Source organism: Lissotriton helveticus, chromosome 2_1 (assembly GCF_964261635.1).
Source record: "Lissotriton helveticus chromosome 2_1, aLisHel1.1, whole genome shotgun sequence".
NCBI lineage: Eukaryota > Metazoa > Chordata > Amphibia > Caudata > Salamandridae > Lissotriton > Lissotriton helveticus.
Genome location: NC_136059.1, coordinates 592,849,854 through 592,876,185, shown reverse-complemented (window position 1 = coordinate 592,876,185; position 26,332 = coordinate 592,849,854). Strand labels below are relative to the sequence as shown.

At 47.4% G+C, this 26,332-nt stretch overlaps 1 protein-coding gene across 1 annotated transcript in view; it reads right to left on the bottom strand.

Moving 5' to 3' along the window:
* The window catches only part of MRPS27 (mitochondrial ribosomal protein S27), a 331,096-nt gene that overhangs the window by 66,056 nt on the left and 238,708 nt on the right, over positions 1-26,332 (bottom strand). The window contains exon 9 of the mRNA XM_078675280.1: positions 15,886-16,028. Within this exon, the coding sequence (XP_078531406.1) occupies positions 15,886-16,028 (143 nt within the window). The remainder of the gene's footprint in view (positions 1-15,885; positions 16,029-26,332) is intronic.

The following is a 26,332-nucleotide window of genomic DNA, read 5'->3' as shown; positions in this document are numbered from 1 at the left end:
AGGGGGGAGGCAGGGAAAAGCTGTTGGAATCCTCTGTATGTGGGGAAATTGGTGAGTTGTTAGTGTGGGCTTGAAAAGTACATATCTTCCCCTTGCAGTGATAGTCCTTATCATCCGGCAAAGGTGTGTGGGTCCAATGAAAGCAGGGATCGGGTGCGGAACAGTTGGATCAGGTTGGTATGGCGCTCCGACGCAGACCACACCCCCCTAAGGCGTGTTGGGCCCATAAAAGCAGAGATTGGGTGCAGAGCAGTCGGATCAGGCTGCCATTACGCTCAGATGCAGACCACGCTCCCTGAAAATCCGAAATTCTTAATTTTATTATACCATCAGGCCGCCTACAGCATTGAACGCATTTACACCATTGGCACTGGCCAAGGCATCAAATAGATACTTAAGTCTAACTATTTCTATCTCTATTTCAGACTGGATGGGACTTAACCAGCGCTGTATGAAATTTCAGATCTTCTCAGATCTCTCGCAATGGAAGGGACTGTTTGTGTCATGGATGGCCAGAATTAATGTTTGTAAAATGAATATTCTTCCCCACCTCCATTGCCTGTTCCTGTTTTGGGTCCATTTTGGGCTGTAGTGCAAGAAGTTGGCCTGGCATATGATGTCCACTATTCTAGTGGGCACCTTGCACCAGTCCAAACGACCCTTATTGATTGTAGGTTTAAAGTCAACCTTTATAGAAAGCTATCCTAGTGGTAGCTGTGGAGAGCAGCCTTCAGGCTAAGACTTAGAGGCGAGTTAAGCTAGTTGTTTTACCAATTATAATCTCTTGAATAATCAAATGAAAGCACACCACACAAGGTATATATCAAATATATATGTATTTATTCTAAACACAACCCCTCTGGACTCTTCTATGAGGTGAGAGGTAAAAGTACAATACAAGGAACTTAATTAGCATACTATAAGTTGCACAGTATACGTTATGCCTAGGGGCCTCACAAACCATATACTAAAATAGTGGTATAAGAACCACGTGAGAGTTAGAAAGCAGGTCTAGGGCCTGTAGAACCGCTGGGGCTACCTATAACCACCCAAGGTTAGGATGCAGGAGGCCCATGGGCGACGCGTGCAGTGTCGAAACACAGCCGCGGATCACCATTGACTTTCTATGGAGAACGAACAAGTTACAATTTTAAAGATTAAGGGCACTTAGAGGTGAATTACGATGGAACCCTTTTAGACTAGGACACTTTGAGAGTCAAGACCCATGGGAGCACGGGAGCACTCGTGTTACCTCACCCAGGGAAGCCGGGTGCATAGGTGTCTTTTGGTGTCGGGTTACGTCGTTCATTCCTATGAGGAACTGCGAAGAAATGCTGCAGGCGACCAGAGGAAAAGTGTCCAGGTGGATCAAAGGGTGGATCGGAGATGTGAAGAACCTGAAAGCAGAGGGGACAACAGAGTCTGGGTCACTAGCCAGTGACTAGGATGGCGAGGAGAAGATGCCAGCCGATGTCGGGTGATTTGAGGTGAAAGAGGTGAAGCTTGACTCTTCAGACACAAGGACCAAGAGGTGTCGACGATGACCAGGAGCTGGATTCGAGCTGTCCCACTAAGGATCTAGCTGACTGAGGTGTCGGAATCCGGATTGGACCCAACAAGCCTTGGCAACAGCAACCCACGCAAGATGACAAGATTGGCTTCGGTGCAGACGAGCAAGGTCTGAGGGACTCCTCCTTAGGAGAGGAGTGGGAGCACATCTGGAGCAACCAGGAAAGCTCAAGAAACAAAGGATTGGCATTCGTGGGGACTCACTAGCCAACGGACTAGGAACCGCTAAGGCGCCTCGAGCTGCGGTGAAGAAAGGGGACTCACGGGTCACTCTTGGAGTGCTGGCCTCTGTACTTCGGTGCAAAAGGAGCTCGTGGCAAGGGCTTCAAATAACCCAATGCACAACTTCTGGATACCTCGGGAAGTAGGTGCAGTTGCAAAAATGCAGGATGTCCAGGAGTTCCGCTACCACGTCTCTCGTGTCAGCTACGGGTCTCAGCTTTGCTGGGAGCTCAGGTCAGCTTCAGAGATGTCTGGAAGTTCGTGTCCTGTGTCGCAGATTCTTCGGGATCCGGTGGGAGCCTCGAAAATGCAGACCGACAAAGATGCAGTTGGTGCTTGTCTGAACAGGGTGGCCTCCTGGAAAATGCATGGAGCACCTTGTGTGCCCCAGGCAGTGTCTGAAAAGAATTTACTGAATGCAACCCACCCTGCCCCAATACACTAAAGCCTGTCTGGGGAGGTGCTAGCACCTCCCTGGACAGGAAACCTATTGTCCAGGCCTCCCCTGCCGGAGTTTCGTCCAGCAGCAGGAGGGCAGACTCGTGTCTGTGGCAGCAGCATCCATTTTGTGATGCTGGGGCTCTGTTTAACTTTAACCGGGTTTACCAGTAAGTACATGTCTTCTCCCTCTAGAAGGGTGGAATGCTACCCCCGCCGCCAGAACTGGCGAGGGGGGGCGGTAGTATTCCAAAGTGTTTGACACCTTACAAGACATGTTTTGATAAAGCCAAACCAAAGTTAACATTAACCGCAAGGATTATAATGCACTTAGGAGTATATGGTATGGCTATATCATAGAACAGCTATAAGGAGATGGTTCCGAAAGATGCAGAGGGGCTCAGCTCATGCTAGGGCATCCTCTCGCACAAAACCAAGCACTCTGCCTCCAGGATTGTCAAGGCCTGCCATAGGAGTGACTTATAGGTTACTATGTGTATATATATAAAGGTAGTTATAGGTACACTATATCTAAGTAAGGGGTGCTTACACCACCTTACCCAGGCTTCAAGTGCAGACCTGTGGTGTCAGTTTGGAAGGCTAACCAGGGGTGGCACAATACATGCTCCAGCCCCTGGTAGGCCTCTGGGGTCCCTATGCCCTGGGTACCTAAGGTACCATATACAGGGGCTCACAAGGGTGACCCAGTAACCAATCTGGTATGTACTTAAAGTACATGGTATCAATTTAGAGAGAGAACAGCTAGGCTGTGGGCCTGATTAGCAGGGCCACAGCCATACTAAAGTCGAAAAAAACGTAAAACACAGCAAAAAGTGGGGGTAACCATAGGAAGCAGACCCTACTCTCCTACATGTAGTAACTGTACAAGTGTACTCGGTGAAAAGATGTAAGAATACTCTTTTGAGTATGGGTTGCCATTCCTCCCTAACCCTTCCCTGAGCATCCCTTAACCGCTCCCTATTGCCCCCAACCCTCTTCCCTTCTTTTTATTCCAAGGTATTCCCCATTGTCGAGCCGCAGCCATGTGTCTCCTACATTTATTTCTAAAACATATTCCTATGGGTGTTGAAACTCTGCACATATAGGTATAGAAGAGAATGAGGCATAACCTCCGCAAGTAGGTTTGTGAATATCATTTTATATGTTTTGTAGTACTCCAAAATGCTGTTTGTGAACGGACCCCACACAGTTTAGCACTGAACAAGAGCATTGACTGGTAATTTGGTTCTAGTGAAGTAATCATTCCTGGTTGGAAGCACCATGCTGATATAATTAGAAACAGTAATGCAATGCACCCCATTTAGAGGAAATTGTTTTTAGTACAGTTTTTTACTCAATTTACATAGTTCGCAAAAGACAAAAAATTAGACTAGGTTCAAATTGCAATAAAATCAAACAACTGCAACAGCAGCTATGCCGCAAAATGTAAAAGCTCTTGGGGAAGTCCAAGTGAGATTCAAAGTTAAGTAATAAATACAACCATTGTCGCAAGTATTATTCAGGAAAAACAGCAAGGAATACGGAGTACATGTCCATTGCAACTTTCTTCATTACCACACAGCTGTCATCTGCTGCAGGCTGATGAGATTTGGAGCTAGTGAAAGTATATCAGAACCAGTTTTAGGTTTTCTCATAAGGGTAGGCCTTCATGGCAAAGGCATTAATTTCTGTTCTCGAGACAGCTCTAGTTTAAGATTTCCGTGAACATACAATGTGGCGTACATGTTAACACCCCTGTGCATGATGGGGCTGCAGCAGGCGGACTGTCCTCCAAGGTTTAGGTACAAAACCGTATACTTTTAGGAAGTGTAGTATTTTAAAACGGCTCAAGAAACAAAATAAGTAGCTCAGTACTAGGACATCGCTTTATGGACATCCAATGAGGATAATGGTTAAGAGAATGTCTGCAAAACTGGAACAAGAAGAACACAGTGAATACCAGGTCAGGATACCAGCTTTAAATGAGAGTTACTATTGCTTTTCCAAAACCTGAAGCCATCAGAACAATGTCTGAAACGAAATGCTATCTGCTGAAGGAGGTAAAGCTCTTGGGAGCCAGGCAAGCCTGCTTTGGCAAACGAGTCAAGACCACACCCCTACCCAGCAGTTAGATACTAATTCTCAGTATCAAAGACAGTGCTGTGTTCTCTAAAGGAAAGATTTTACAGTGTGTAGACTATGTAAGATCTTCCAGTGCGCTGCTTGCCTTTTTCAGAGCAGGACTTGCTTGAGAGACCTGTGCTGTGTGACCAAATGTGGAGATGTCCTCAGATGGCATCAATTTGGTAAGTTTCCTAGGTCCACCGGGCTTCCGGAGTTCTTGAAGTGACTTTTTACAAATATTCTTTCCCTTCATGCATTCATTTTGAAACAGACAGAACATGTCTTGGAAAGAAACGGTGATCATGGTGGTGCCTAAACCCGGCTGCCCTCTGGAAGTATTACAGACAAATGACCCTTATGATTGTAGAGGCAAAAGTGCTAGCCTAAGCGCTAGATACTAGAGTATTAGACCCCTTGATACAGCCTGACTAAAATGGTTTTGTGTCGGGGCACTCTACTAATATCATCACCTTCATAATGTATTAGCCCTAACACATAGGCTGCAGGGTTCTCTATAAACATAGAAATTGCATGTTTCGTACGGGATTACTGGTTCGAAAAATGAATTTGGCGCTACATTGCAAATGTTAGACCTGGCACCATTGGCGTGGGTCTCCCTTCCATTTTTTCGCTGTTGTCTCCTCTGTTTTTGCTGGTATTAGATGCTTTGGGCGCTGTGCCACTGCCATTCAGTGCCACAGTGCAAATGCTCCCTGTGTAAATATGACTGTGAATTGGTATATCCCTGATTGGCTTATTTGGTTTACCTGTTAGTCCCTAGTAGTGTGGCCTGTGCGTGCTCAGGGCTGGTAACCCAAATGCTGCTGGTGGGCCTGCAGCGCTGGTTTGCGCCACCCACAGAAGTAGCTTGTAAAGTGTACCTCAGACCTGCCACTGCAGTGTCTGCGCGCAGTCCAGAACTGCCATCTTGGCTGTGAAGTGCCCACACTTCCCAGCCCCTGACCCTTCCCTTAGCCTCATGTCAGTCACCCCTGTGGTAGGTGCCTTGTGTGCGTAAGGTAGGACATGGCTTGATATGTGTAGCATGTCCTGGTAGTGAATCCCTCTCCATTTTGTTTTTCACTGCTGCAAGGCTACCTGTTCTCCCTAGGCTAGAATGGGCAGACTGGCTATTACATCTTATAGTCCTATCTGACTCAGGGAACATGGTAGAAATTCGAATTTAGTATGCCTGAGCTCAGAATAAGAAAATGCATCTTCTAGTGAAGTTGGTTTTAATATTCTATGTTTGAAAATACCACTTTTATAAAGTAGGTATTTTCTTGCCTAAGCCTCCAGTGTGCTCAGCTGTTATGTGTATTAGCTGTCTGGGTTTAGAGGGGCAAGGCAGGCAGAGTCAGACCTGGGTTGAATAGAGAAATCTGCATTGAGTACTAGGGAGGGGTAGCTCCTTGTCCTGAATAGGGCTGTGCCTGGCAAGGTGTGCTGGCTCCACCTCCTACTGTGAATCTGATGGCAGATCCCCTCTTTCTGAAAGGAAGGATGTAGCCTGGTAAACAAAGTGCTCCAGGCCTGAGCAGAACTGGTTCTGACTGGGTTCAGTGACTAGAGACTTTTGAGAACAAAGACTTTTGGGGTATAAATATCTGTGCCCAAACCCCTGATTTTTGTATTGCTCCTGGATGTCAAGAGGAACCTCTGCCCGTGTTACTGAAGGAATCTGCAGGAGAGGACGGTCCTTGTGCTTGTGTGCTGTTTCTTGGATTGGCCTGCAGTAATTCCCCTTGGACTTGGAAGAAGAGGGAAAAGGACTTTTGAGAGACTTTTATTTTTGCTAAGCAATCACCCAAGGGCTAGAAGAGAGCTAGCCTCCTGCTGGAGTCACAGGCACATCTGATTTCCCACCAGCCTCCTGATTCCTCCCAGCGAGGATTTCTATCTGCAGGTGAGGCCCCTGTGAGTTCCAGGGCCTCTAGTTCTACTACAGAGAAGAGAGAGCTGGAAATCGTCACTAACGCCGTTTGCGAGCCGCTGCAGCTGAAGAGCGTAAGAAAAATCCACGCGCTGCTGCTGCAGAGCGCTCGCAAACCAAAGATCATCGCATTGCACATTTGCGGGCCTCAAAGTGCTCGCTAACCCCAGAGATCATCGCATCGCACGTTTGCGGGCTTTTCGAAGGCTCGCTGACCCTGGATCATCGCATAAGATCATCGAAGGGCGGACGCCGAGCGTCCGCCATTTTCCTTGCATAGCCCCCCGGATCGTCGCTCCCTCGCGGCAAGGATTCAACGCATTGCTGGCCTAGCGTGAGGAAATCGGCCACTTTGTCCCGCACGCACCCGAAGCCCGGCGCATCATCCTCCCTTGCAGCAAGGATTCAACGCATCGCCGGACTAGCGTGGGGAAAATCATCGCTACAGCTCCTTTGCAACATTTTGTTGGTTTTCCTAGTAAAAGGGTCGCAGAGACCACTGCTTTGAACTGAACCCCTATTTGAACACTTTAAACTCTTTTTCCAGCTTTTCAAGAGTACCCCCCTTTTCCAGAATTGTGGCTTTTTACCGTTATTGGTCTTGTGTTAAGTCTATATATAAAGATACTTATTTTTTATAACTACTTGTGTGGTGTCTCTTTGTAGTGTCCTACACTGTGTTACTGTGTATGATCATAAATGCTTTACACACTGCCTCTGAGATAAGCCTAACTGCTCGTGCTACGTTTCCACAGGGTTGAGCAGGGGTTATCAAAGGGTGTAGCCTCCTTACTCTGACTTAGGAAGATGGGTCCCTACTTGGACTGTGGCCAGCCACTGCCAACTAGAGACCCCCCATTTCTAACATTGGTGGCAGCGGTGGGATCTGGACTTGCATTTGTGATCGCATACAGTAATTATAGTGTACACTACTAGTGAGTGCAGACCATAACGCAACCGCATACATTTTTGAGGTTTTTGATTCTATTTTTGATTGATATCGCTAGTTATTTCTACAATGGTCAAGCCCAGATCCAGTGCCTCGGAGGATCTCTCCTGGGAAAAAGACAGAATAGATACCTACAATGCCAAGCAGCTCAAGTTCTTTTGCAAACAATTCACAGTCCCTATCACAGGCCTCACTAAGAGAGAGGAGTTTTACAAAGCCCTGAAGGCCTGGCTAGAAGCCAGGGATGCTCCTAAGAATGTGGGAGGGCCTGGGGAGGAGGGAGAGAATGTGGGAGAGCAGCAGGTGGAAGTAGTAGATTTGGTTGGTAAAAAAGCGCTGTCTAGCCCGGGCACAAGTGTGTCCTCAAGGGGTCTGTCTCCAGAGGAGATGGAGGACAGGGAGAGATAGGCGGCATAATATGGAGATGGCTAGGCTCAAGATTGAAGGTCAGAGGGACCAAGAGAACAAAAAGTTAGAATTTGAGATGAAGAAGATGACATTTGAACATGAGAGAGTATTCAGGTAGTTGGAGATCAAGGCCAAGAGTATAGAGATCTCCCCCTCTGGTGGCAGCATACCTGTAGTGCATACTGAGAGTAGAGTGTATATACACAAAGAGGTTATTAAGGATTTCCACAAAAGTGAAGATATTGGACAGTGGTTTGCAGCATATGAGTTAGCTATGGTGTCCCACCGGGTCCCTGAGAAGGATTGGGGAGCGGGGTTGTGGGGGCGCTTTGTTAGTGAGGGGAGGGATACCTTGTTGGACCTACCCCAGGAAAGTAGAATGGTTTATGCCCACATGAAGGAGGCTTTGATGACCCGCTATGGTTTAACCCTTGAAATGTATAGGCAGATGTTCAGGACCTGCAAGAAGTTAGAGGGTACCACGTGGGTTGAATAAGTGTCTTTTTTTTTGCAGAGCAATGGAGCGCTGGGTAAAAGGTAGCAAAGTAGAAACTTTTGAGCAACTGTATGATTTGATTGCGTGGGAGCATTTATCTAGTAACTGTTTTCCTGAGCTACGACAGCACCTGATTGATTGCAGGCTAACTAACCCTAGGAAGCTTGCTGAGGAGGCGGACCGCTGGGTGAGCACCAGGGTTCGCAAGGGTCCAGTGGGAGACTTCGCCAAAGGTGGGAAGAGTCCCCAGCAGAGAAGTGGGGGGGGGGGGGGAAACCAAGGGAGTTTCCAAGAGGGCTCCCAAGGAATTCCCAAGGGAACCAAGCAGTGGTATCCCAGCCTCCCCAAGAGCAGAGGTCAGTGCCCCGGACAGGTAGGCCTGTTCAGAGAGGGCCCTTTTCTTGTTTCAAGTGTGGTGAAGCGGGCCACCGGTATTTTGATCCCCAGTGTCCCCTGAGGGACCAACCTGCACCAACCCGTGCACTGCCAGCTTGCTAGTGTAGCCCTGGGAGAGGAAGAGATGGGTGCCCCGGAAGGGTGGGATCCCGTAGAATTGACCCTTGTTTCATTAGGAGACTTTGAGATGGTCCCTATACCCGCACTGCCTGAGAACACTAAGAAGTACAGGCAGTGGGTGACCATCAAAGGCCAGAGAGTAGAGGCTCTAAGGGACACAGGAGCCAGTGTAACTGCTGTCCGCTCCCGGTTGGTGTCCAAAGAGCAGGTTGTCCCTCATGCATTCTACCCTGTAGTGTCAGCAGACAACTCAGAGAGCCAATGTGAAGTGGCTCAGGTTTCCTTTGAGTGGGGGTGGGGTCTCAGGAACTCTTCAGGTGGCTGTGAGGCCCGCATGCCTGCAGACTGTCTGTTGGGCAATGATTTAGAGAGGTCTCCGTGGGCTACGGTGGAGAGAAGAGCTCATTTGCAAATGTTGGGTCTGCCTGAGTGGGCGTGTGCTACCACCAGGTCCATGACAGCTAAGGAGGGTGTTGAGAAGGATTTGGAGCCTGAGAGTAGGGAGGGGGCAGCGGGCATGGGAAGCCGGCCCCCTTGGTTCCCGCGGCCTAGGAGGGAGCAGACCGCAAGGGGGATGCCCAGGAGCCTACCGGGGAGCAGAGTACCAACCTGGGGGACCTACCTGAGCTGACCCCCCGGCAGCAGGAAGGAGGGCCCACCAGGGAAGAGTTTTGTGAGCAGCAAAGAGTTTGTCCTTCTCTTGAGGGTCTGCGGCGACAAGTCGCAGCCTAGGCAGCAGGTGACCAGTCTGGTTCACATCTGATTTATTGGGAGAACGGTCTCCTGTATAGCAAGCCTAAGGCTGCTGAGCTGGGGTCAGCCCGGGTGCTGGTGGTGCCCGCCTGCTTCAGAGCCTTCCTAATGGGGTTGGCTCATAACATTCCATTGGCAGGGCATCTGGGGCAGACCAAGACCGTTGAAAGGCTGGTCACCCACTTTTATTGACCCCAGAGCCGCAAGAGTTCAGACACTCATTGCAGGACATGTGAGACTTGCCAGGCAAGTGGGAAGAGTGGGGGGAAGATCAAGGCCCCACTCCAGCCCTTTCCAGTTGTTAGTACCCCATTCGAGCGAGTGGGCATTGATATTGTGGGGCCTCTGGATCCCAGGACAGCCATGGGCAACAGGTTTGTCCTGGTGGACCATGCCACCCAGTACCCTGAAGCCATCCAACTCAGGACGGTGACGGCCCCCGTGGTGGGGCGTGCACTGATGGGGATTTTCTCCCGCGTGAGGTTCCCCGGAGAGGTGGTGTCTGACAGGGGGACCAATTTCATCTCCCAGTACATGAAGTCCCTGTGGAAGGAGTGTGGGGTAACATATAAGTTCACCACTCCTTACCACCCCCAAGGAAATGGTCTGGTTGAAAGGTTCAACCGGACCTTGAAGGGCATGATTATGGGCCTAGAGGAGCCCCTGAGGCGTAAGTGGGACGTCCTCTTGTCATGCTTGTTGTTTGCCTACCGTGAGGTGCCACAGAAGTCCTTAGGGTTCAGTCCCTTTGAACTGCTCTATGGCCATCCGGTGAGAGGGCCTCTGAGTTTGGTCAAGGAAGGCTGGGAGTAATCTCCCAGGAAACCTCCCCTAGATGTATTCAACTACATCTTGGCTTTCAGGAATCAGACTCGGCGTTTCAGAAAAATTGCTAAGGCAAATCTGGAAGCCAGCCAGGAGGAAATGAAATGCTGGCACGACCAGAACACCACTCTGGTTGAGTTTCAACCTGGACAGAAGGTTTGGGTACTGGCCCCAGTGGAGCCTGGTGCGCTCCAAGATAAGTGGACCGGTCCCTTTGAGGAGGTGGAGCGCAAAAGTCCAGTTACCTACTTGATGGACTTTCAGTCTCCCAGGAACCCATTGCGGGTCCTGCATGTGAAACGCCTGAAGCCCCACTTTGCGAGGTCTGAAGTGGGCATGCTTCTTGCCCCAGATGCTGGAATGGAGGAGGAGAGTGAGCCTCTTCCTGACCTCCTGTGTGCATTAGAGAAGGCTGGGTCAGTGGAGGGTGTCGTCCTCTCCACCACACTGACCCCTGAGCAGCAGAGAGATTGTCACCAGCTGTTGGGACAATTTTCTGATTTGTTTTCCCTGGTGCCTGGTGTCACTGAGTGGTGCGTCCATGATGTGGACACCGGGGACAGTCCTCCTGTCAAGCACAAGGCTTACCGAGTGACTGACCGGGTCAGGGCCTACATTAAGGAGGAGGTCTCTAAAATGTTTGCCTTAGGGGTGATTGAGTCCTCTAGCAGCCCATGGTCCAGCCCCGTGGTCTTGGTACCAAAAGCTGCCGTGCCTGGTACCACCCCTGAATTCAGATTCTGTGTGGACTACCGAGGTCTCAATTCGGTCACGAAGACTGACGCGCACCCCATCCCCAGAGCTGATGAGCTCATAGATCGGTTGGGGGCTGCCCGGTACCTCAGCACGTTTGATCTAACATCTGGGTACTGGCAGATTGCCTTGACTGATGGGGCCAAAGAGAGGTCAGCATTCTCCACACCAGATGGGCACTACCAGTTTTGTGGGATGCCCTTTGTAATGAAGAATGCACCTGCCACCTTTCAGAGGTTGGTCAACCAGGTGTTGGCTGGGCTGGAGGATTTCAGTGCTGCCTACCTGGATGACATTGCAGTGTTTAGTTCCTCTTGGGAGGACCACTTGCGCCATCTCTGGGAAGTGTTGATGGCGCTGCGCAGACCAGGCCTCACAATCAAGGCCAGTAAGTGCCAGATTGGGCAGGGTTCTGTGGTGTATTTGGGACACCAGGTGGGGAGTGGCCAGGTGGCACCCCTACAGCCCAACACTGAAACCACCCTGGCATGGGAGCCCCCCAGGACCCAGACCCAGGTGAGAGCCTTCCTAGGTCTCACGGGTTATTACAGGAGGTTTGTCAAGGGGTATGGCAACATTGTTGCCCCCTTCACTGAGCTGACTTCCAAGAAGCAGCCAAAGATTGTGAATTGGACTGACACCTGTCAGAAAGCTTTTGATGCCTTCATGACTGCCATGTGTACAGCACCCGTCCTCCAGGCAGCCAATTTTGCTAAAGAATTTCTTGTCCAGACAGACGCTTCAGAGCATGGGGTGGGGGCTGTTCTGTCACAGATCAATGAGGAGGGCTGGGACCAACCTGTAGCCTTCATCAGTAGGAGGTTACTTCTCCGGGAACAGAGGTGGAGTGCAATTGAACGTGAGGCATTTGCTGTGGTCTAGCCGCTGAAGAAGCTGAGACCATACCTGTTTGGGACTCACTTCCGGGTTCAGACAGACCACAGGCCCCTCAGATGGTTGATGCAGATGAGGGGTGAGAATCCCAAGTTGTTGAGGTGGTCCATTTCCCTACAGGGTATGGACTTCACGGTGGAACACCGCCCTGGCACAGAACACGCCAATGCTGATGGTCTGTCCAGATTTTTCCGCCTTAGTGAAGAGAACCCCCAAGGAGATGGGTAGTTCTCCCCACATTTCATCTGGGGGGGGGGGGACACGTGTTAGACTTGGCACCATTGGCGTGGGTCTCCCTTCCATTTTTTCGCTGTTGTCTTGCAGCAAGGATTCAACGCATCGCCGGACTAGCGTGGGGAAAATCATCGCTACAGCTCCTTTGCAACATTTTGTTGGTTTTCCTAGTAAAAGGGTCGCAGAGACCACTGCTTTGAACTGAACCCCTATTTGAACACTTTAAACTCTTTTTCCAGCTTTTCAAGAGTACCCCCCTTTTCCAGAATTGTGGCTTTTTACCGTTATTGGTCTTGTTTTAAGTCTATATATAAAGATACTTATTTTTTATAACTACTTGTGTGGTGTCCCTTTGTAGTGTCCTACACTGTGTTACTGTGTATGATCATAAATGCTTTACACACTGCCTCTGAGATAAGCCTAACTGCTCGTGCTACGTTACCACAGGGTTGAGCAGGGGTTATCAAAGGGTGTAGCCCCCTTACTCTGACTTAGGAAGAAGGGTCCCTACTTGGACTGTGGCTAGCCCCTGCCAACTAGAGACCCCCATTTCCAACAGCAAACACATCTCTGACTTCTGTGTAAGGCACCAATACCAAGGACTCACACAAACAGGACATGAACTTGGCACGAGGAAGCGATATCCTTTGTCGACCTTGTACTTTGTCTTGGTCATCAAGCCACTTTTTTTTGGATCAGATGAGTCAGGCAGACAGAGTGAATTGGTTGACGGAACAAATATCATTATATAGATATAATCCTATTGTCTACCTCAGTAACCCAAAGCTGGCCATGTGCCTGACTAATGTTAATTCTGGACAGGTTTGAGGAATATTTAAGTATCCTCTTGAAATAGTTGAAATCTGAAATATATCGGCTGCATGGGGAATAACTAAATTCTGCTTGGACACAAGCAATGTGCATTGAGATGGATGGATTTTTATATCTTGGGTGTGCATTACTAGAACAAAACCTTATTTTTCTGGTAAAGGAACATTTCACTTTACTAGATTCTCTAAAGCACAGTTTGGATCACCCTTGGAATCACTTTCTGTGACGTTCATAGTGAGAACGGCATTAGTTAAAGAGGTATATTTCTCAAGGTTTTAGCCCCTTCGGAACTGGTTGTATCAAATTATACCTTTTTTTCTGAACATTAGGTGTCCTTGCTTTGTGCCTTTTAAGGGGCTATTCAATTCCAAGAATAAGAATCTGACCTATAAATCACTTTTCCATGGGGACAGAAAATATTGTGGCAAACTACTGTGTATCCCACTTAATGGTTATAAATTATTTGATCTTTGGAGCAAGTCCTCCAATTTCTAGGTTAGAACTGTGAGCGACGGGACATGCATCACCCATATGCTTCACTTTCATTATCAATGGTATCAACCAATATATCTCTGGGCAACATAAAACGTGTTTATATTGTGGCAAGAAACACTAAACACTCTTGGAAGAGTAAACTGATCCAGGAGACACCATAATGGGATGGTGTTAGAGTATACCTCTTAGGCAGGTATCTGCTTAGCTGGGTTTTAGGAGCAAGGAAACCCTGGGATACCAGAACTGGGAGACAGACACTGCTGTGAAATAATTCTCAGACGTACAGTTTCTGCTAGGCCATTACAAGAACCAGTTATATTTAAAAAATCTTGTATCTCGCTCTTTCACCTCATATTGTGTTATATTAGTGTACCGTGGTAAGGTACAAAAAGGCTCCACACTGGTTCCAGGAGATAAGGTTTATTAGTTGTCTCCACTACTCCACATCACAAACAGCTTGCTTGCCTCACAAGAACAAACCCAACATTCTAAGGCAAGCTCACAGTCCAAACCGTAGGAACATTCTAAGATTCTAAGGGGAGAAGAAATGTACCAAATGGGTAAATAACCAGGTTACAACACATCTTTCCCCGAAAGAATAACAAGCTTGAGTTTACAAAGGAGACTCTTACTTTAAAGGTGATGACAAGAAAAGAGTGAGACCCCAAGGCTGGGGTCAAACCACAGGAGAGGGAGGAAACCCAGAACAGAAGGAAAGAAGAAAAACACAGAACAAAAAGAAAAGACCATGGAAAACAAACAAGTTCATGTGTTCATTGCGTAGTCCTTGTGCCATGCAGGCCCTTTGATTTGCAGTCTAGAGTTTTTATTTCTCCCATGGTCACTGCTCCCGCTTGGTCTGAGGAGCTCCACTGCAGGGCAAAGACTGAGAGTTATGGTGAACCAGTATGTCCATACTCCAACACTGCCCATTGTCCATTATGGCCACATTCTGTTTAGTGGTAGCAATACGCATGGGTTCCAAAAATTTAGACTCACCACTGGCACGACCCATCCTTTCTTTTTACACACACTCAGTCATCAGCTGGCCACAGTTGACATTTAGTGCTATGCTTGACATTATAATAACTCTTACACCTTGCTTGGTGAAGAGGGATTTTGTATTTAGCAATTGATGATTCATGCTTTATTATGTCTTCCCCTCCCAAACAAGCTGGGAAGAGTTTGGTACTGGGTTTCCTGCCCTTCAAAGTTGAGAAAGGAGATACACCTGTTACAGAGCTGGGAGTGGTATGGTATGCCCACAACATTTCTTGTATAGCATTCTCAACCTCCAAGTGATTTATACTAGCTAATTGGATGCACTCTTTAAGCATACGATTGACTCTCTCTACTAACCATTGGCTTGGGGACAGTACAGAGCAGTTTTGAGATGAATTATGTTGAGATGAAATAGGAAATCCGCCCTTGCCGATTACGTCAATTGCACCCCATGGTCAGTAACTAATGTGGTAGGGATGCCTTCCCTTGGATGGTCTTTCATCTCATATTGCAAAGACTGATCCCTCCCAGACTTCCCCCATGGAAGGCAAGCTAACTAATCAAGTGCCAGGCTATCCCAACATCTTCTCAATATATAAATCCTTACTTTTTAAGACACATGCTTTCATAGTTAAGGGCCTAGGAAGGAGTCATCAGAGCTTTATCAGACAAAAGTAGGAGTGCATTAGGGGCTCCCATCGAGGTAGCAACTTTCTCCTGTGTAGGTTAGAGCAGCTTAGTTATCTACCTTGAATATACTAATATACTACAATAGAAAGCTTCTATGGGTTATGGCATGTGAATACTCCTCCGATCACTTACTGTATCACTTGGAAGAAGGCAGATTATCTGCACATGGTCTAGGGTTGCAAAATTATAAAGTGTTTTGGGGTCATGGTGGGAAATATCCTCTCAGGCATTCTAGGATGGAGACTCACTGCCAAAATTGCTCGATGAAATGTTTTCGAGGACAATGTGGGTACACTAGTGCATTTATTAAGCGTTGGGCCATCCCAAGAGGTATGAGAATATTTGGAGTACATGGCCATCACATTTTGGATTAACAAATATTTGGTTGTTGAGAGGTGGCTCTCTGATAAGAGATAAGCACTGAAACTGAATTATAGCCTTAAAACTATTATTTACTTCTCTTCAATTTGGATTTGGATTGGCTATATTTTATGGTATATTTTTTGATTGTTATCAGGTCGGTATTGCACATCAATATTGGCCAGAATGTTGAAAGTGCTGCTTAATTCAAAACAAAAAAAGCCTGGACAAGCCAGAGATGGGATGCAGGTTAAAGAGAAGCATGAGAATCCATAATAAGATCACATGTTTGGCAGCTGTAATGATCAAATTCTGGCCTGCAGTAAGAGGCATATTAATTATATGCGTACTCACACTTGAAGTTAACAATGACAAGCTTTAATTAGTACTTACTGCTTCCTTGCATAGTTTCAAGTCTCCAGGTAATGTTAAAACTTTCTCCATCACTTGTAAAGCTCGGTCCAAGTAGCCTGGGTTCCACATCAAAGGCATTTGGTGGTATACAGCACGCAAACCTTTGGAAATTTCCACTTTCCCTGCAAATGACAACAAAATACCATTTCATTTACCTTAAAAGATGATTTGCCAATTGTAGACACCAAGTGACCTTATGAGTTTCCACACTATCAAATGAAACATAATAAACAAAACATATGTGTAGAATACACAATAGAAGTAAAAAAAAGTATGTTTCTTTTCTAGGATTCAAATCTTTTTTATTGAGTTTTATATCATATTAACAACAGCTGCCACCTACATCCAATGGCCGGTGGGGAATAGCAACCATTGTGAAAGTAAATACCTCAACAGGGAAAAGGGGCATGAGGGGTTGAGAGAGAAGGGGAAGAACGCATTCAACAGCCGAGAATAAAAGGCCCCTTTAGAGGGATGTACGAGGCCAGCGACTGTATAACATTCACATTCCATTTACTCTGCCATTTGTAGTGCCCGAGTGAGGTGGAGTACCCGCAAGCATTTCAGACAGGTTAGTTCAACAAATTCAGTCGCTAAAAATGTTATAGTGGAGTCCCATGTTTTGTCAAAGTGTGGTAGGGTGTGTGTAACACTAGCTGTGAGTGTCTCCATACCCGCGAGATCCCATATTTTATATAGCCAATCCAATCGGGACTACGTCAGTGCCCCAATGAGATAACAGGAGCTGTTTAGCTGCACCCAACGCTAAGGTAATAGCTTTCCCACGGCAGAATCTTAGGGGATAGGGTAAAGCATTAGGCAGACCCAGTAATATTCAACTTGGAAATCTGGGTAATTCAGTCTCATAGAAGGTATTGATCTCGGACAGGACTGCTGCCCAGAACTGCTGGATTTTAGGGCAGTCCGACAGTTAAGTGGGTCAGAGTGCCTTCCTGAACACAACAATGCCAGCAATGTGGATCACCACCGGCCTTCCAGCGAGCCACTTATGCTGGGGTGTAGTACCAATACTGAGCAATTTTGAAGAACATCTCTTTACCCGCCTTGTATGAGGAGGCCCTTTGGACAATATTCTACCATTCTTTGAGGGAGAATTCACGCTCACATTCAGATTCCCACCTGTGCTGGAGTTTTTGTATGGTGATGTGGTGTTGTGAGAAACGAGTATATGTCTGAGAGTAGACGTTTATCTGACTGGCGAGTAATAAACCAATTTTCAAAGTCTGCCAGGGGTCTACTAGCCTGTGGATACACCTGGGGTTGTGTGACCCAGTTTCAAAGGGCGAGGTATTGCCAGTAAGGGTCCTGGGGTATGCCGTATCCAGTGCAGAGCAAGGTGAATTCCATCACCCCAATTCGTCAAAAAGGTCCCCATCCGCTTACAATTGGCTTCTTGCCATTTAATGAATCCTTCACCCTTCAGTGCCGGGGGGGAAGGCATGGTGGCCGATGAGTGGAGTCAATGGTGATGTTGGTGTGGAATGGTGACTTGCAACTTGTACCCTGTCCCATACACCCACCGTAGCCCTCGGTACTAGGGAGATATATACTTCATCAGGCCGATGTTTCTTTGGCAGCCAAGGGACTTTCCAAATATGGATCCCTACCACTGCACAATCGATAAAGCCCCAGTGTTGCTCAGACTCCATGCAATACCATTCTACCATGTAGCGCAATTGAGCTGCCTGGTAGTATCTTTGCAGATGGGGGACTCCCAGCCCTCCATCCTTCTGTTTGAGGTATGTCTGGTGCCTGGCCATGCGGGGTCTTTAGCCTGACCAATCTCCAATAAGGTGCTACAGTTAGTGAGAGTCGATGTAGGGGGTCGCAGTGGTAGTATCTGCATAATGTACAAGATTTGAGGGATTAGGATCATTTTTACCGCCGCCAGCCTGCCAAGCGAGGACAGTGTGTGTTTCTTCCAGGCCGCGAGTTCCGACCTCGCAATAGCGAGCAAGGAGGTGTAGCTGTCCCTGGATGTACGTTCCAGTGTGGGAAAACTCTGTATTCCCAGGTACGACACCCCTTCGAAGGGAAACAGAGTGGTCAGGTGTGTTTTGTCCTCACCTGGAATAGTCAGGCTGAGAGCCTGTGTCTTCTGGAGATTAGCTTTAAAGCCGGACACCGCCCGAACTCTGCCGTGGCTTGCAGCAAGGGAGGCACAGAGAGGAACGGCTGAGTCAGAATTAATAGCACGTTGTCAGTGTAAAGTGAGATTTTATGCTCCCTGTCCCCCATGCGGATCCCAGTGATGTCAGCCTGTTGCTGAATTCACTCTGCAAATGGCTGCATGTACAGCGTAAATAACAGGGGTGATAAGGGGCATCCCTGTCGCGTTCCACGCGAGACTTGAATGGTGTTGGATGATGTTCCGTTCACGCGGACCTCTGCTACTAGAGAGGTGAAATTACATAGTATCCACTTCCGGAGTCTCTGTCCCAGCCACAATCTAGCTAGCACTGCTTGTAGGTAGGGCCAGTGTACTGTGTCAAAGGCTTTCTCTGCATCTATTGACAAGAGTAGGGCTGGTATTTGACCTATCAAGGAGGTGGCACAGCCTCTGGGTGCCATCACTACAACTACTCTTGGGAATGTTTCTATGTAAGAACCAAATCTGAAGGCTTGAAGTGTTCTACAGCCGCAAAGGGAAATTTTAGGGTATTACATGAGTACTATGAAAAGTAAGTCATCCCCTTTCGAATTTCAACGTGCCCCGTTGTGGGTTGCACACAGTTATTAAAGCAATAGACCAAATGTTTTTTGGGCTTTTTGCATCTTGTAGCCAACTGCAACAAAAAATGCTCATCGAATGTTACTGAAAAGTAACATTAAAATCTGCGCGTGCTGTCCACAATGGAGAAGGTGAGACACAAGGTGATACACTTTTTCCTCCAACCATGAGTGTGTTTTTGGTACGAACGCTTGTGATAAGCAGCTTGTTGCTGCTGCCATCGGTTTTTCTAAGATATTCTGAACTGAAACTGACAATGTTGCACCTTGCACCCCCTATCGCAACCCTTACCCATCCGTTATGCCACACGCAGATCCCTTACTGGGCACAGCCCATGTTGGGCCTTAACATTTAATTACACACTGGAGCTGCCACTTTGGAAGCGGAGGGTCAGGGATACGCACTGACTACTTAGATCCTGTTGCCCTGGGAATGAAGAGGGCCAGAGCACCTCTTAACCCACTGGCAGAGTAAGGTGAGAGCCCTGTCGTCTCAGTCCTCCCACAAGCCTAAACACGTTATGAGAGACCACTGGCGCTCCATTAGCTCTCTCTCTTTTCAACAACCTCTGCAACTTTGGGCTCTACAGAGTTATATATTGATGAATGAGAGAGAACAGCAAGGTCCGCCTGTTCCTGCAGTCACCTGGGTAGACCTCTGAGAACACATGGAACAGACTGCCACCCGTCCAGAGACCACAGCAATCAATAGGTTAAATGTGTACATGACTGACAGAAGTGGCTTTGCCAATGCACACAGCGGAGCTATCTCTCTGACGCACACAGCAAACTACAGCTCACTTATCCCAAACTGCAGTTTTCCCTCACTTGCCACAGACAGCATACAGATACAGAGGAGAGTACAGAGGAGAGCTATCCCTTATTGATTACAGACAGTAAAGCTATGCACTGGTTCCCTGCTCTAGCTCTGCATACCTGTCTGTTTGATTATCTGCCTATCTGTTGACTTGTCTGTATCCATCCATCTATGCAAGGACCTCTTGGGACATACTGCCTCAGCCAATGTCTCTTCAGTAGAAAAGGGAGTAAGAACAGGGCACCTGGAGGGAAGGGTACCCTAGACAACTGTGGTAGGGCCGAGAAAATAAGGTTGGAAAGTATGAAGTAGCAGAAGCAGAGGCTCGAACACTGAACAACTGTGTATCGGGGAACACAAGACACAACAAAGGAACGCTGCATTCAAGAACAAAAACAGGGCAAGAAAAAGGGACAGAAATGGCTTACCTGAAAAAGAAACAGGGGAGCATTTATCAATGGCAGCAGATTTTCATTAGAACAGAAACAAGAAACCCCAGATGACCACACACAATGCACTAACAGACTGAGTAATGTGACCACATACATTGTTGGGAATGGCACAAGACCCATTGCACCTTATAAAAATCAATGGTGGGTGGTCAGAACACCTGAACCACTCCTCCAACCTATCTTGTAGGAAAAATGTAGGTCATAAATCTGATCCATTCTGGCTAGGCTGGAGATCTATCCCAACCTCCAATGTAACACTAGCTTAGAGAAAGCCCACCACTTAAAACCACAAGCACCCTCTCACACATTGAAAGACAGACACACCTAAGTCCCACAGAGGCCCTCTATTGGGTAAGCCAGCCCAAGAGAAGGAAATCTTCAAGAGGGCAAGTTGATGATCGTTGGGCTATCCAAAGACCTGCAACAAAACATTTGTAAATGTAGAGTTGCTAAAAAGATTCAAAATAATAAAGGTTGACATATGCATACCATTGTCTTCCACTCCTTTAGATGGCAGCACATCCAGCGGTGTGGATCTAGGCTACATTTGAATAAGATGCTGCTGAGGTGTTTCAGTTACATGGCTAGGATTAAACACTTTCACAAGCCCAGGGTAAAACAGCCTTAGGTACAGTGAAGGCAGTTTGGGACTTGCCTATCCAGCCTAGCCTTTTCAAAGTTTTGTTTGTTTTTCTTGGTCTCTATATTGATGGTTAAGGTGACAGTGAATAAGGATCATTGAGAGATAACAACACTGCTTTGGCTATTCCAGGTATGGGCGACTACACTTTTGGAGATGTCATTTCATTGTTCCCTTTTCTCCAAAAATAACTACCAGGATATCTCCCTTTTCTCTAAGATTACAAGTGATTTTGAGTAGTAGAGGGGCTGGCTTCATCTCTTACGAGAGAACGCAAAATGCCCAAGCTAATGTGAAAGAAGTTTCAGTTGTATTAGGGAAATGGATTCAAAGATAATATTATACTTTCTCCTTGTATTTCTTCAGCATCAGTTTTATGACAAACATACCCAACTACATGTCACATGGAACTTCTAAGAAAAAAAACCAATCTCATAGCCAATCATCATACTATCTCCTCAAGAGGCTCCATAACTTTCCGTGCCCCCTCTTTCTCCACATGAGAGCCATCATGGAATCCTGGTTATGATAGTTAACTAGCTTAATCAAAATAGAATATCATTAGTATCCAGAAGTAGCGCACCCATAACATATCAAAAGCTAAAAGAAACATTACCATCAAATCCCATGCACAATGTTTCCAATACATTTATAAAATTGGTTAGGCGAGAAGCAGCTGCTTATAGGGAATAAGGATACCTCTGCAAAGAGGCAAATCTCCACTCAATATTCTAAATCCATATAGGGTGGGTAACAAATTATGCGACAGCCAGAGCAAAGGATAATCCTCACCTCGGTGTCCTGAATAGAACCAAAACATCCCTTTGTGTTAATTAGAACCACAGATGAGGAGTATTCTAGCTCAAAGCTTATTTACCACCAGCAAGGCCACGTCCACAATGGGTTTAAAGTAAAACCTCTTAAAGGTAGAAACTGAAAATCAGTCTGCTGCATTCATTATGTGTTCCAATCATACCCCAAAAGCAGAATATTTAGATACCATAGTTCCCCCAGCTGCGTGGGACACAACATTTTTAATATTGATACCAGCTTCGTGAATCAATTATCTCTCTATTGTAGGAGAGGAAACCGCCTTAAACGGTCTCTTCAAAGAAATCAAGAGTATCTTTTACCATGAGTCCGATCCTCCTACGTCATACTCTCAAAGGCATTGATTTATCCCAGCCTGGGCAACTTCAAAGGATGCTGGGGAAGAAGTTACACTGGAATGTGATTTTATTTCTCCTAGACAAGTTAAATGGGACACCTTCTGGAGTAAACATCCTATGATATGTCTAGCGGCCTAACATCTGACACCCTTCAGAACGTCACTAGGTACAAAGACATTGCTAATGTACTTGAAATTTCGCTCTGGGAAATGTATCTACCTGCGTGCCAGGACCAGAACAATTTCAGCACTCTATTCTAGTCCCATCACTCTGAGTATGTAGGCTCAGGTGGCAGGGAGAGACAAATGCCCCTAAAAAGTTCCTGACCATGGAATGCTTCACTACTGAGGTTCTCTCTAGTGGAATGTACCCAGTTGATATGGATTATGTTACTGAAGCATTTGTCTGTGGCATGTAGTGCTGTAGATTCACATGCTCTGCATACTCCTGCCATCTGATGTTGGGCTCAGACGTTTGCAACCTGTTTTTTTTAAAGAAGTCTTTCGACTCACAAGCTATTGAGACTCCGCCTCTCTGTGGCAATGTGAATGGTCATCGGCTCCATTGCTGGATTGTTTTTTGCACATTGTATGAGAATGCTCGATTGCCAGATCTGTTTTCCCGTATGCGTGAGATGTGTGCAAGCAAGAGTTCAGACAAGCAGAGGTCTCTGGAAGTTTGTGAATGCAGATGTAATTGTTGAGGTACGGGGGGCAGCCAGTGTTATTTAGTGCCTTCGTAAGTGTGAAGGAGGAATTTGAATTGTGCTCATTTATGTATGAAGAGCCAGTGGAGCTCTTCAAATGTGGAGTGCTGCATGGTAGGTTGAAAGTGATTCTAGCTGCAGAGTTCTAAATGGTCTGCAGCCATCTGGTGAATTTTTTTGTCGATCCTAGCATAAAGAGCATTCTCTTAGTCCAGCTTGCTTGTGACCGGGGTGTGTGTGACGTTTTTCCAGGTGCTGTTTGGAAGTCATTTGAAACTCTTCCTCTGCATCTTCATGTATGGATTAATGAGGTGTTGATTTGGGCAGTCATGTTGAGGTTAAGGTTGATGACAATCCCAAGTGTCTGGAGTGGAGACCCCTACCACACCATTTGTTCCTGGGAGATATGCAATTGGTAGCACAACTTAAGTCTTTAGGCAGAAGCACCAGAGGTTTATGGCCAGTTCTGTCGGGACCTTCCATCTGGTTCCACCTACATGGTTGAGGTAGCATACCACCAAGATATTGTTTTTTTTTAATTTATTTTTTTTAAAAACCTTTATTCGAGCAAGCAAAGGAAATTACAAGAATGGGCCTACAACCTCACGGGCTGGCCGCTAATAGTAAGGCACAATGAAAGAGGCAGAAAATCACTCCCGTGGTCAGGCACAAATCAGGTACCAAGCATTACTCCAAACATAGTACAGAGCATATTAATTTTCTGTTTTATACATAAAAACAACAAAAACTGAAAAAAGGCGAATGCACAGTAATCAAGGTCAGCCCAAATAGCGGAGGGGATGGCCAAGAATCAGGAGAACATAGCACGAACCATGGGACTCTGACAGGGCCGGGGGGGGGGGGGAGCAGCGGGGAGAACCGGAAAATCACAGAACAGTATGAAAAGGTTTCGGGAACGCCAGCCTAGGGAGATAGGGTAACATCAGTAGTGTCAACCATGGGAGGGGTACAGATATCCCCACGATATTCATTCCACTGGCCCCAAATCTTCGTCCACGCCCTGGGTCTGCCCCTGGCCACATATACGGTCTTCTCACGAAACATGGACCAGTCCATGTTATCCTCCCATTTCGAGACCTCAGGGGGTCTGGACGCGCCCCAGAGTTGCGCAATATCCCGTTTTGCAATCATATATCCCAGGGTAGCCCATCTGGTCTGGGCAACAGAGTAGTCAGTGGGTTCCCACACATTCAACAGACACCTTCGCGTCTCCGGCCGCAGGGCCACACCAGTCACAGCCGTCATCACCGCAAGCACATCAGTCCAGTAGGTCGCCACCACTGGGCACTCCCAAAGAATATGTAAAAAAGTAGCACTCGACCCACAACCACGCTTACATAACCCATCTGGGGAAAAGCCCATTGTCACCAAACGCGGACCAGTGACATATACTCGATGGAGGATTTTAAGTTGAACCAAACGGAGACGGGCAGGGATGGCTACCTCTTTCGGAGAAGAGAGTGCCGACTGCCAATCCTCATCGTCCAATTCCATCCCATCGCCGACCCAAACCTCCCGAAGTCGGACCAATAAGTCCGCCCGATTATTGATCAGTTTTTTATAAATCAGGGAGATGGTGCTATCAGGCAGGTGGCCATCAAGGATACGATCTTCGAGGGGGGAAGACTCGGGCAGGTTCTCATCAGGAGTGAGGACTGAGGCGAGGGCGTGTCGGACCTGCAGATAGCGAAAAAACTCTCTACCATTCAAACCGTATTCCGCCTGAAGGGTCTGGAATGACTTCACACTCCCCTTCGAGCAGACATCACCCACCTTACATATCCCAATCATGTCCCAGCGGTCGAAGCCCTTAGTAGACCAGAGACACCCCAAACGTTCAGAGGCATAAAGCGGCGTCGCAAGTGTCATTTGATCCTCCCATCCCAAACTCACATTCGCGGCTCGCCACACAGAGACTGCAATCCTGGACGGGCCCACGAGATGGCGCCCGGCCGATCTAGAATAAAGCGCTCTATTAAAGTCCCCACCCGGCAGCTGGAGTCTATCCATCTCAAAAGCAGGATTACGACCCGGTGAAAACATCACGTGATTAATGGCAGACAACTGGGAAGCCCAATAATATCTCTTGATGTCGGGGAGCGCCATGCCCCCGTCATACCAAGGGACGGTGAGTTTCGCAAGGGCAATACGTGGACGCCCGTCCCAGATCAATTGCCGTTGAAGACTCTCGATCTCCCGGAAATAGGTCTTGGGGATGTCGTCATAGGAGTTCTGGAGTGCATAAAGGAACCGCGGCAAGGACATCATTTTAAACAGAGCCGCCCTGCCCAGAGGAGACAAAGGGAGCTTACGCCAACGGGCCACGTCCAGTCGCAATCTAAGCAACGGGGGGAGGAGATTACGCTCAAAGCGGAGTGAGGAGTCCAACGTAATGAAGATCCCTAAATACTTGAAGCCGGACTGGACCACCTGGATAGGAAGTCTGCTCGGCAATGGGGGCAAAACACCCGAAAGAACATACACGCAGGACTTGGCCCAATTAATAACGAGGCCTGAGTTGGCACCAAATGAAGCAAGAACATCCAATAAAACAGTGAGAGATTTACGCGGGGAGGTGAGATATAAAAGAATGTCATCTCCCTAGGCTGGCGTTCCCGAAACCTTTTCATACTGTTCTGTGATTTTCCGGTTCTCCCCGCTGCTCCCCCCCCCCCCCCCCGGCCCTGTCAGAGTCCCAAAGGCAAGCCCGTCTGCGCCCGTCCGCGACCGGACGGGACCAGGGGCCACCCCCCCTGTGCAGGGTGGACCAGAGGGCAGCCAACCTATACGGTACGATACAGCCGCATTAAAAAGTCTTATGTGGCCTATTAGTGATGCCTGTAGGCACTCCATTCATCCTCATTCCACCAAGGGAACCTGTTCCCAATGTGAATTTACATTCTCTGGTCAGGAGGGTCAACCCCACCCTGCTAAAACCTACAAAATGCTTCTTTTAAATTGTCGCTCACTAACCAAACACGCCCTGCAAATGTCCATCCTGTTAGAGGAAAATGACCCCGATGTAATGTTTTTAACAGAGACATGGCTGAAAGATGCCTCTGACATGGATATTACCTCTATTTTACAAATGGGATACACGTTACAAAGGCAAGATAGACCAGAAGGCAGAGGAGGTGGCTTAGCCATTCTGTTAAAAAACCACTACCTCTGTAGGACTTCATCGGCCGCTATATCTAACTGCGAAAGTATGCTCTTTACTTTGGACTTCTCACCCACAATCTCATTCTCTGGTGTCCTTATTTACCGCCCCCCCAACCAAATGGGTGAATTTATTGAATCACTCCAATCTAAGACAGCCGACCTAGTGGTCAGTAGACCCTATTTCTCGATATTAGGAGACATAAATATTCATTTAGATGACCCAAACAACTCCACGGCTGGGGCATTTCTGGACAATCTGGCAGCTCTTCAGATCGTGCAGAAGGGCTTTGAACCCACTCATGAAAAGGGCCATCTCCTTGATGGGGTGCTTAGTAATGATCACAGACTGGTAGTCGGGAGTCCGCTGCCTCTCACATGGACAGACCACTATTTAATACCCATACAGTGGACTCCAGCTATGTCATTACAGCCCTCACCCCGCACAATCCTACAAGGGAGGGACTGGTCCAAAATTTCCTCTGATCAATGGGCCAACCTGCTCTCCTTGTCCCCTCCTCCTAATGAGACAGATCCCGCATTGCAATACGAGAACTACTACAACTGGCTGTGCACAGCCCTGGACTCTATTGCACCTATCAAGGCCCTGAGAGAAAAAACTAAATCCAAGGATTCGCCTTGGTATACTCCTCAACTCAAAGAACAAAAAAGAGTGTGCAGGAAACTTGAAAGAAATTGGAGGATTTCCCA